The following is an 11,974-nucleotide window of genomic DNA, read 5'->3' on the forward strand; positions in this document are numbered from 1 at the left end:
AGTTTCTGGGTTATGTTTGACATAAGTAGGAGTTCAGGATCACTTCTTGATCATTGCTAGTTCACGACCATTCCGCTTGCTCTCTTCTCGCTCTTATTTGCGTATGTTAGCCATCATATATGCATAGTCGCTGTTGCAACCTCACCACTTTACCCTTCCTTTCCCTTTAAGCTTTGCTAGTCTTGATACCCATGGTAATGGGATTGCTGAGTCCTCGTGGCTCACAGATTACTACAACAATAGTTGCAGGTACAGGTTTATGCGATGATCATGACGCGAGAGCGATGCTTGCTTGCGTTGAGTTCTTCTTCTGCTTCTTCGATCAGGGGATAGGTTCTAGGTCAGTAGCCTGGGCTAGCAGGGTGGATGTCGTTTGAGTTTCTGTTTGTGTTTCATCCATAGTCGGATGATGCTCTGATGTATTGTGATGTTGTATTCATGTGGCATTGTATGCCTTATGTATGTATCCCCATCTATTATGTAATGTTGATGTAATGATATCCACCTTGCAAAAGCGTTTCAATATGCGGGTCTATCCTTGGTGGGACCTTCGAGTTCCTTTTGGATAGGGTCGCATATTGGGCGTGACACCCTTCCCCTGGCGCAGCCCTCTCCCTCCTCCAACACCTCCTCCTCCTCCGTAGTGCTTGGCGAAGCCCTGCCGGAGAACCACGAGCTCCATCACCACCATGCCGTCGTGTTGTCAGAGTTTTTCCCTCAACTTCTCCTCTCCCCTTGCTAGATCAAGAAGGGGGAGACGTCCCGGGGCTATACGTGTGTTGAACGCGGAGGCACCGTTCTTCGGTGCTTAGATTGGATTCGGCTGCGATCTAAATTGCTTCGTGTACGACTCCACCGACCGCGTTCTTGCAACGCTTCCGCTTAGCGATCTTCAAGGGTATGAAGATGCACTCCCTCTCTCTCACACTGCTAGTCTCTCCATAGATTGATCTTGGTGATGCGTAGAAAATTTTGAATTTCTGCTACATTCCCCAACAGATACCCAATCTCACTGAGCTTGTCCCAAGAGAACCAGAAAAAGATGTACTTGTTAAGGGAACCTCGAGGCATGTAGTCAGTGGAGAGTCTACTAGGGCTTTGCCCAAACTTGGACGAGTAAGAGCTGCTTAAATAGGAAAGAAAGCTAGAGGAGAGGGTTTGGAGGGGTTTCAGAGCCCTTCCATCTTGATCGTGCGGCTCCGGTCGAAGAGGGGGTTAGCTGGCCTTAGGTGGGTTGTGCAGAGAGGTTTGGACTGAGATGAGAGGGAACTGGTGCGACTCGGGTACAGTTTCAAATACCGAAACATCTCTCGTTTTACCAGCTATAGTGTCGCTATAGGTTTATCCGTGGTCTACCTACACTGCAACAAGACCGCTCGTCAACTTTCACCCCATTCCGAGAACATTTTTATTCTCACTTATAAAATAATATTTAGAGGTGCCGCGGGCGCAGGCGAGAGTGGTTGGTCTCGAAATGATCAACGAAGACAACGGAGATAAGCGGCAACTATGAACAGATGCAAGTTTTGAAAAATGACGACAACAGAGTGCCGATGCAATGTGAATGATACGATGATGAATGCCACAACAAACAATTGAAGCGTCGATCACGAAAAACTTGGAATACATCTATACCATCGGTCTCGTTCTGTGACATCATATGACCAAGGAAATAAGCAAAAGGTGAAAGGTGTTAGGGCTAAAAAAAGATTGCAGCCTGAGGGCGGAGAGCCGCATGGCCTCTATCTCACATGGATCCCCCTAGGGGCTCTAAATGTAGGTTGCACCTACCTGCCTCCACAGCTCAACAGATCTCCTGATTGCTGCGAATATGTGTTCTGAACTTGTAATCTTTCCTCTAAAAGTGCAGCAATTTCGTTCTTGCCAAATTTCCCACAGCTTTAGAATGGCCATCAATTTGATCCATCTTCGTTGGCTAGTCGCGGAAGAGCTGACGATGAAGGCCAAAATTCCCAAATGGTTCCTGTCATCCTGCCACTTATGGTGCTCAAACGAAGAGCAGCCCTACCATGTGGCTATCTTGCTCCAAACCTCTCCCGAGCCACATTGCAATGCCAGAGTAGGTGGTCAGAGCACTCCAGATTTTGGAGACAGAACTGGCAGAAATATCCATTTTCTCACCCACGGCGTTGAAGGTGGTTGTTGCACCAGAGGCAATTTTGGACGAGCAACCGGGCGAAGATTTTCATTTTCCTTGGTAACTAGGTTAACTTCTTGAGAACTTCATTTGTAACCCCATGAATTGCAGGGGTGTTGGTCAGCCCGGCCATTTGAGGAGCACGTTTGGGTCAAATTTTGGAATCGAACCATGGATCTCGTGCTACAGACCAGGCGCTGCAACCAGCTGAGCTAGCAGCGTTCCTGATTAGTTAGCAACAGCAATATTTAAGAACCAACCCACAAGGCAGATCTGAACTATCTTCAGAATTTTGAATGCATCTAAAAAAACTGAGTGTCTTGTGAAATGCAAACACTTTTCAAATATGAGAATGGTTTTTAACAAACTGAAATGTTTTAGAAAAGCATGAACATTTTTCAAAATCACGAACATTTTTTTCTAAAATAGGAACATTTTTTAAAATTCCGAAACAAAACTGGGCAAATGCAAAGATTTTCAAACTCCTGAATAAAATTTGAAAACCTGAACATTTTTAGAAATTTCTGAAAAAAATGAAAATTAAAAAAAAAACATGAACATCTTTTGAAAACAAGAACATTTTCTGAAAACTTGTGAAATTTTGGAGCAGAAACATTCCTAACTTGTTTTGAAATAACACAAACCATTTTTTGGATAAGCGAACATTTTTTTCAAGTTACGAACAAAATTTCAAAATTGATCATTTTTTGAATTTTTATCATTTTTTTAGAAGCAAGACCATTTTTTAATTTTCCAAACATTTTTTTGAAAATAAAACAAACGTGAAAATGAACATTTTTCAATGCTTGAGTTTTTTTTAAATGCGAACAGTTTTCGAATTTATGAACAAAATTTGTAAACATAACATTTTTTATTTTGATTATTTTTAAAAGCATAAACATTTTTTGAAAATTCGGAACATGTTTCTAAAAATAAAATAAACTTGAAAAAGAAAGAAACATAAAAGTTAAAACTAATAAAATAAAAAGAAACTGAAAAACAGGGAAAAGAAAAAAAACCGGTTCAGGGTACCTTTTAGAAGGTTCGCAAAATCGGATGAGGTTCCTTTTTGTCTTAGATACGCTGTGTAAGCAAACAGGCCGGCCCATTGCGACGCTTGTCTGTGCGAAACCCCAGCACTTTGACAACGAGGGTGTGAAATAGGATTTCGCTTTGTCTTGTTCTAGAAAAAAAAAAGGACTCCATAAGCAGATTTTTGATGGGCTTAGCTGCGTACTGGGCTACTGGGTTGTCCATGCCTGAGCAAGGTGGTGGGCTCGCTCGTCCCCTTCCCCAAACCGCACTAGCCGGCGGTGCCCCATCCGCGGCTCCGGCGAACTGGACCGTGCCTTTCGTCTTGCACGCACGGCCGCCATTGCTCGCCGCCAAATCCTCCCCTCCCTGGTATAGCATCTCTCTGCCGCATCCGTCTGCAGGGGCGCCCGCCGCCCCGCCGACCGCCGTTCCTAGTCGACGGCCTCCGGAAGGGGGAGGGCGGCGACGGGGACGCCTTGGCGCCGTCTTCTTCGGTCTCATCCCTCCTCGCCAACAAAGGTAAGTCCCGTGTCAATTAATCACCTGCGCAACAGTTTGATGATGAACAGCTCACCTCACATTCACATACCATTTCTTCGGCAGGGCCAGACAAGTATGCAGCCTGAAGGGCAAGGATGGGGATAAATCATACGATTGGTTCAGTAAAAGAAAATCACAATTCAAAGTAAGAGCAGCAACTTCTCGCACACCTACATTGCAAATTACTGGATGATCTGATGAATGGCATTGCTTTTATCTGCTTCATGATTTGCAACTTACAGCAAGAAAGCTAACATACCAACACTTGCAAAAATCTGGCTTGTAGGATAGTATTGTTAAGAAAGCTAACATACAGCAAAAAAGAAAAAAAAATGCTAGAGCTGTTAAAATCTGACTTGTAGGTTATTGTTCCGAAGTTCAGAAAACGTGGTCCTTTAAGTGCCTCCCTCGGTGTCGAATACGATTACAATTTTGTCTGGAGGTAGATGATACATACAGGATGGTTAATCTATTGCTGTTTAATTAAAGGCTAGGCTAGTGTTAGGTTTAGAAGAACCTTATGAGGGGAAACCCAGGATTTGTGCGGCATTGTGACATTAATTGATGAAAATGATACATGTGTGTAGTTACTGAAGAAATCTAGGGAATTTACTGTTAATTCCTTAACTTTGCAAGCTAAATTTCAATCTGAGTGTCATACCCCAGGCAGTTGCCACCATGTAACCTGAATGTGTTAGTGTGTTGGCCACTGTGTGTGGGCTATGTCTCTTTACAGATTGTTTAGGGGTGCGTGGGCTTGTACCCGCAAGAGGAGACTAGGTACTTAAGGGCTGAGCATATGTAATGAGTCGACTAGAAATTGAACAGAAACTGAATCCCCCGTCTCTTGCTCTGTTTCCCTTTATCATTTCTTCTCATCCACAAAAAGCTCACCAGCGGCAATCTCATTGCTTGTGAGGTAGGCAGGGTGTTACACTGAGTTCCTCCTCCTACTGGCAGCTTTGCAAGCTACAAATCTGAATTCTTTGGATTGCAATGTAGCAAAATCCTCTCACAGTCAATGGAAGCAAGAACAAAGAAACATCTCATCAATCATCAACACTTTTGGTTATCAATATCAATACATGTAGAATTTTACAGTTTTCTCGTAACAGCTTACAACAGGTTAGAGCGACCTTTTCTCCTTTTTGACGAAAACAAACTGTACCTAATGTCATAAAAACCCAGTGGAAATGCTGCAGAACATAAAGGCACTTGTGGTAACTAACATACCAACTGATCAGTGTTTATTAGTTTGTCCCTCGGACTGCCAATTTACTTCTCTGCTTTATTGGAGCAATGGGAATTTTAAAACTTGTTAGTAATTTCTGCCATGATGGCTCAAATCAGATTTGAGCTACAGGTGGAGCTCGAAGGAATAAAAATGAGTTCATCTGTTGTGGACCGAACAAGGTTTGCAATACTGAGATATTCTGCAGGTTAACATCAGTACAACACTCAAGAATAGTAATAATTTGAGAAAATACAACAGACCATGGCTTTTGTTTTCCATAAGAGAATCTCCTACACACAATCTAATTGGCTACCTTGTCATTGTCTCTGTTTCACCTGGGGCCTGATACATCTGAGGCTAGAGGTGGAGCTGAAGAGCTCACATTTCCTGTGCTACCAAAATTTGCTGGAGTTGTTACAACAAAGTTATGTTCTATGTTGAGGTCTGTTTTCATGGTACCTTCCAATACTTTCACCACCTCAGACATTTTAGGCCTTTTTTTGCAATCAATCTGCAAGCACCACATTGCAAGCATCATCATCTGAATTACATCTTGCGTGTGTGCTTGCATGTCATTGCTGTTATTGTCAATCAAATCTACCAACTGATCACTCTTCACCTTTTCCTCCAATAGGGTGATGAGATGAATGCTCTCTTCTGACCGGGAAGTGTCGAGATTCTTTCTTCCGCTGATAATTTCCATGACCACGACACCAAAGCTGTAGATATCTGCCTTTTCCGTGATATGTGATGTCAACCATTCAGGAGCCAAATATCCAGGTGTGCCTCTCATTCTGGTAACCACTTGGCTCATATCCCTGTCTATGAGCTTGCATAGTCCAAAATCAGAAAGTTTAGCATTGAAATTGTCATCTAAGAGGATATTTTGTGGTTTGACATCCAAATGAGCGATTCGTTTTGTGCACTCCTCGTGAAGATAAGAGAGGCCCTTAGCTATGTGAGTTATGATCTTGCACCGTGTGCTCCAATCCAGAGGAGAAGCAACCTTGTCATGTCGACAATAGATCCACCTGTCCAACGATCCTTTGGGCATGTACTCATATACCAAGAGCCTATGCGATTTCTCTGCACAGAAACCAATCAACCTCACCAGGTTAATATGATGAATGCTGCCAATTGTCTGAACCTCTGCTGAAAATTCTCTTTTGCCCTGACCAGATCGATCCAAACGTTTTACTGCAATACTTTCATCACCAAATTGCCCCTTGAAAACAGACCCAAATCCTCCTTCCCCCAGCTTGTCTGCGAATTGCTCGGTTGCTGATTTTAGCTGTTGAAACGTGAACCTCATTGGTGTTCCTTGTAGCTCCCCAAACTCTTCCTCTTCCTCTTCCTGCATCTCACTCCGTCGTTGGGTTCTTCGTTTACAAAAATAGAAAATGAGGAGGAACAGAAAAATGAAGCCACCTATAGGAGCTAAAATTGCAACTACTGTTCTTACAGTGGAGGATTTTGGTTTCATGGTAGTTGACCCACTAGGTGTTACCTCAGCCGGGGGTGCAGGCAGAGGACTTGGCGGTGTTGCTTGATTGGTCAAGGGACAAAAGACTACCTTGTAGTTGGTGCCGGCCGGGCAACTGAAAATGCTGGTGGCATCATCCGTGGGATAGCTGTAGGCATCTGGGCACATCTTCTTAAAGAAGTCGGAGTAGTCCGTGGTGCTGCAGTTGCTTGCCGCGCTCCCGGTGCAGCAGTACCTGTCCTGCTTGAACACCGTGCACGGGCTGTTACAGCCCCCCGGCGCCTTCAGGCTGGTCGGGCACTGCGCCGTTATGTTGGCCCCGCAGCGCGGCCCCTTGCTGCACCCTGGCCCGCCCTTGGCCGGCACCGGCAGGAAGTCCATGGGCACGTTGAAGCCCTCGACAAAGGAGATGTCGAAGAAATCCTGGCTGCTGAAGCCGCCGAGCCGAAACTCGGCGATGGTGTTGGGCGGCCGGCCATTGGCTTTGCAGGCGAGCAGGCCGCCGCAGTCGCCCGTCCGGCAGGTCCCGGTGCCATTGCCGTCGAAGGAGCAGCCCGTGCGCGCCCACAGGCGCGTGGCGTTGGTGTCGCCCGTGTTGAGGGTCCAGGGCTTGCCTGGGTCGAGCTGCATGCCGCCACCGATCGGCAGAGCCGCCGGCCATATGGTGTAGGGGCAGCCGTTGGTGATGTAAAACGTGGTGGCCTCGCTGGTGGCAGCAAGGAGGAGGAGGAGGAGGAGGAGGAGGAGGAGGAGGAGCGGTGAAGAGACGCCCACGGCTGCCATTTGCGTCATGGTTCTTGCTTGCAGCCGTTGATTTGAACCAGAGTGAGTCTGAGTTGCAAAGTTGCAATGGGGCTCCTGTGACAGCTAACAGCGTGTGGAAGAGTTGTGTGGGATTAGCAGACAGGGGCCGGATTTCGTGTGCTGAATAATTCAACGGTCAACATACAACAGCGACATGGGAACTGCTTTGATAGGACCAGGCTTGATTGTGGATCTTGTTTGCTTGCAAATTACTGTACTTATATCTGCGCTCTTCCGAGAAAGGGGGGATTTGCAGAGTGCGGCTAATCTGCACCCGAGCTCATATGCTCCCGCATGAACAGTAAAATCGAAAAAAAATCGAAAAAAAATTAAAAAATTCCAATTTTTTTTTGAGAGAAACATTGACGAAAGTTCTAAGTGCCTGCAAAAATTCGTCATGAAATCACATTCCTAGAAGGCGTGGCAAAAAAAACAAAAATAGTACTCTGAAAAAGCTACTTTCAAACACATTTTGAAGCACTGAATTTGTTTTTTTTGCCACGCCTTACAGGAATGTGATTTCATGATGAATTTTTGCAGGCACTTAGAACTTTTGTCAAATGTTTCTCTCAAAAAAAATTTGGAATTTTTTGAATTTGTTTCGATTTTTTTTCGATTTTACTGTTCATGCGGGAGCATATGAGCTCGGGTGCGGAATGGACTTTTCGGGGATTTGCATCTGTATATCCGTATAACTAACATGTTTGATGATTTTGGCTGCAAGGAATGTGCAAACACGGTGCCAAATCTGAGCAAATACTACCTCATGGGCTCTAAAAACGTCTTATAAGGCGTTTTCTGACACTATCATGGGCTCTAAAAACGTCCTATAATTTTTTTTTCCAGAGGGAGTATTACATTACATGGTGTTAGCTCAGATGGTGAAAACACCATGTAGAACGTCTTATGGTGAAAACACCATGTAATACTCCCTCTGTAATTTTTTGACATCGTCGTGGGCTCTAAACACGTCTTTATAAAAAACACATGCAATACTCCCTCTTGTAATTTCACCATCAGAGGGTAGGCTTTCGTTTTTCACATGAATAAAACGCACTGCAGGCATGTCTTTTCTTATTTTAAAAACTTGTTGGATTGCACGTCTTTCTTCCTTCCTGAAGTAGCTGGTCAAGAGTGAAGAGTGAAGATCACCTTGCAAGAAGTAGCTAGCTGGTTGGTGAGGGCAAGCTAGAGCTGAAGCTGCGGTGGGCAGCTGCCTGGAAGCAGCTGGATGCCTCGTTGACTGGCCGTCAACCATGTGGAGCCTTGTCCCACTAACCACATACTCCCTCCGTCCTTTAAAGAGTGTACTTCCAACTTTGTTGGAAAGTTATTTTTTTTTATGTTTGACCGTATTTATACAATAATACATTAACATTTATGACATCAACTTAGTAGCATTAGATTCATGATAAAATATATTTTCATTATATACCTATTTGATTTCACAAACATTGATATATTTTTGCACAAACTCAGTCAAATTTTAAGCTCCAACAAAGTTGGAAGTACACTCTTTGAAGGACGGAGGGATAACTCTGTCAGGTTTGCTTGCTGGCTGACGAGGGTGGCGGAAACCTTGTGTGCTTTGTGGACTTCTGTATTAACTAGCGGAAGGTAATTCTTGCGATTTTTTTGTACAGTTTACAGCGCCAAATCTGAGGTTTCGACTTATGGTGAGTGTTTTTTTTTTTTTGTAATTGATGGAATTGTGGTTGGCTTTTAGGCATGGACACGAATAACCAGCGATCGTTCTCCAGGGGAGGGAATCCTCGCGAAGGAATTCTTCCCCTCGGGGTTTCGGTCGAGTGAACACTTACGTTCACCAGGAGAACCACCCCGGAGCGAATAAGCCCACACAGGCCCCTTTACTAGGCCGAACAGCTTGATTACACACAAAAAAAAATGACAGTAAGAAGGAAGAAAAACAAACAAAATGCAATGATACAAGCGAGTAAATTTTGCCACGCATGGCACACTAATTTTGCCATGTAAAAGGTCGCATCGCAAAAAATAAATAAAAATATGTTTATTTTTAGAATACCTACACGGCCAAAAAAATTGCCATGCTCTAGAGAATAAAAGCACCACATATTTTTAAAAATAAATAAATCAAGTGTAACGTAAGACACACAAAAATGCCATGCTTGTACAAAAAATGTACTATAGCAAGTCAGAGCAGTTATGAAACTAATAATAAAAGCCAGAACTTAACATATAGAATAAAAAACTTAACAATTATGTTTCAACCTAAGTTGCCATTGTTAAGTATAAGAATAAGATGATGGCAAAAAAAATGCTGAAAAGAAAACTTGTGAAAAAGTCTAATGAAAATAAATTTGCCATAGGATGTTCTAGTAATTTTCTATGATGTACCCAAAAGAATTTACCATGCTTTGTTCAACAAATTGCCATGTTTTGAAAAATAATTTTGAAAACAGAACTTATGATGTTGTATGCATTAAAAGTTGCCTCGGTGTGTACAAAACAATTTCGCCATGGTCGAAGCAATAAGTGTGGCATTGTTTACTTTTTTGCCATGGTCCCAAAATTTATCATGATCTAAAATAGTATAAATTGACCATGTTTTAAACAATAATTTTTGCCATGGTCCCATAATTTATCATGGTATAAAATATAAATTTTCCATGTTTTAAACAATAACTTTGCCATGGTTTGAACAATAATGGTCCCGTAATTTGTCATGGTATAAAATATAAATTTTCCATGTTTTAAACAATAACTTTTTGCCATGGTTTGAACAAAAAAAATTCCATGGTCCAAAATTATAAATTTGCCATGGTTAGAAAAATAAAGTTGTCACGGTTCAAGAAATAAATTTGGCATGGTATAAATTATAAATTTTCCATGGTACATAAAATAACTTTGCCATGAGCCAAACAATAACTTTTCTAAGGTTCAAAAAATATTAAAAAATCCATTGATCCAAAATAAAAATTTGCCATGGTCCATAAAAGTAAAATTTGCCAAATGGTATAAAAAAGGAAATTATGAATGTTGATTAATTATATGATACATGTAACAATATTGATTTGGTATTATGAATGTTGATGGCTTTTCTTACAAACTTACTCAAAACTTTACAACGTCCGACTGAAGACAAATCTTAACATGGTACCACGCCTTTTACAATTAATTTAACAACATGGTTCCAGTTTCTTTTACTATTAAAATATGCCTGAACAAGTCAACGGCTATCTACTACGAGGATGTGGGGCAAACAAGTTTTTTTTAGGCAAACACGTTTTTTTAGGTGAACTAGGGATTTATTCAATGATCACAGAAGGAATACAAATAATGTCTGGTGGGTTCCCTAGCCACATGTGGCGCCCAGCAGGGAGTGACGAAGCCGCCTTTGCCAAGGCATGTGCTTCAAAGTTTGCCTCCCTATTCTCAAACCGAAAAGTAATGCTAACAAAATCTGTAGCTCTATCTCTAATTTCATTCAAAATTAAAGCATAAGAAGAAGAACTCGAAGATCCGTTGATGTCTTGTATAACTTGGATGCAATCAGAAGCTATTATTGCATGTGTGAGGATCAAGTCTTGCGCTAGGGCAAGAGCTTCATTGCATGCTTGAGCTTCCAAACATGGCGCGTCGACTAGCCCATCAAAAAACACCGCTGATGCTCCAAGATAATTGCCGTGCTGATCCCTGCAAACAGCGGCTGCAGCTCCCGTCGTGCCCTGGCGGGAGATAGCACCATCAGCATTAATTTTCGCCTCGTTTCCCCCAGGTGGGATCCATGTCCGAGTTCTTGGCTGCGCATTATGTGGCTATTTCATCGATGTTCCTGTGGTGGCAATTTCCAAATCCTGCAAGTATCGGTTTACAAAGCACATCGTTGACAAAGGACTCTAGTACTCATCATCATGTATTGCTCTTCGCCTGGCCCACCATATTGCCCACATGGTAATCAAAATTCTCGCAAGGTCATGCTGATTCACTGTGTCAAACAACCAGAATAACCAGAGCCTTGCATCGTCACTTTTGTTGGATATCACATGCTCAATGATCTCCTCCTCTCCAAGCGCCCACACGCACCGGGCCATCCTGCATTCAAATAAAGAGTGGCGCCAAGTATCAGCTTGTTCATCACAGAGACCGCATGCTGCAGTTGTCGCCATTTTGCGCTCATGCCGAAGTGAACCAGTTGGAAGAGACATATGTGCCAGCCGCCACACAAAAATCTTGACCTTTGATGGAACTTGCACCTTCCATAGCCGCGACCACGATTTGCCTTCCGCTTCTCTATTAGAATGGCCCGCCCTATGCTCGAGCCAATCTTCTCGTTGGTGTTTAATGCCACTGATCATTCTGTACGCTGACTTAACCGTGAACAAACCCCTTCTATCATAATGCCACGCCCAGAAATCTGGTTGCACCCGCGAGCTCAGTGGGATATTCATGATCAGTTCCACATCCGGCCTTATAAAATGCTCCATTAGCAGCTGCTTGTTCCACCTGGACTTGATAGGGCCCGACAGCACGGTCCATACTGATACGGCCCAACGTGTTCGTGGCCCAGATCGACTTGAGAGAAAATCGGCCGGGCCCGGCCCCTTCCTCCGCCGCCTCAGCCACACTGCCCGGCGGCTGCTGCCGCTCCGGTGGACCATATCCCCATTTCTGATGGATTCCGGTCGTCCCTGCGCTCCTGTGGCAGGCCGCCGCTCTTCCGTACCAGCAGGTCCAGCAC

At 43.5% G+C, this 11,974-nt stretch overlaps 2 protein-coding genes across 3 annotated transcripts in view; one reads left to right on the forward strand and one right to left on the reverse strand.

Annotated features, from left to right (window-relative positions):
- Positions 1 to 5,173: 5,173 nt before the first annotated feature.
- On the reverse strand, positions 5,174 to 7,458 carry LOC119274686 (PR5-like receptor kinase). The gene has a single exon (XM_037555407.1). It carries the CDS (start codon positions 7,240 to 7,242, stop codon positions 5,299 to 5,301), a length of 1,944 nt encoding a protein of 647 aa, XP_037411304.1. The 5' UTR covers positions 7,243 to 7,458; the 3' UTR covers positions 5,174 to 5,298.
- Positions 7,459 to 11,858: 4,400 nt separating this feature from the next.
- The window catches only part of LOC119274687 (CST complex subunit STN1-like), a 5,764-nt gene continuing 5,648 nt past the window's right edge, over positions 11,859 to 11,974 (forward strand). The window contains exon 1 of one of the 2 annotated variants that reach the window (XM_037555409.1): positions 11,859 to 11,965. The gene's annotated coding sequence lies outside the window, so the exon portion shown is untranslated. The remainder of the gene's footprint in view (positions 11,966 to 11,974) is intronic. The other variant, XM_037555408.1, reaches the window with a different exon arrangement.

This window comes from Triticum dicoccoides, chromosome 3B (genome assembly GCF_002162155.2).
Source record: "Triticum dicoccoides isolate Atlit2015 ecotype Zavitan chromosome 3B, WEW_v2.0, whole genome shotgun sequence".
NCBI classification, from domain to species: domain Eukaryota; kingdom Viridiplantae; phylum Streptophyta; class Magnoliopsida; order Poales; family Poaceae; genus Triticum; species Triticum dicoccoides.

Coding starts and splice junctions, on each gene's coding strand:
- LOC119274686 (XM_037555407.1), bottom strand. CDS start 7,242: ATGACGCAAATGGCAGCCGTGGGCGTCTCTTCACCGCTCCTCCTCCTC.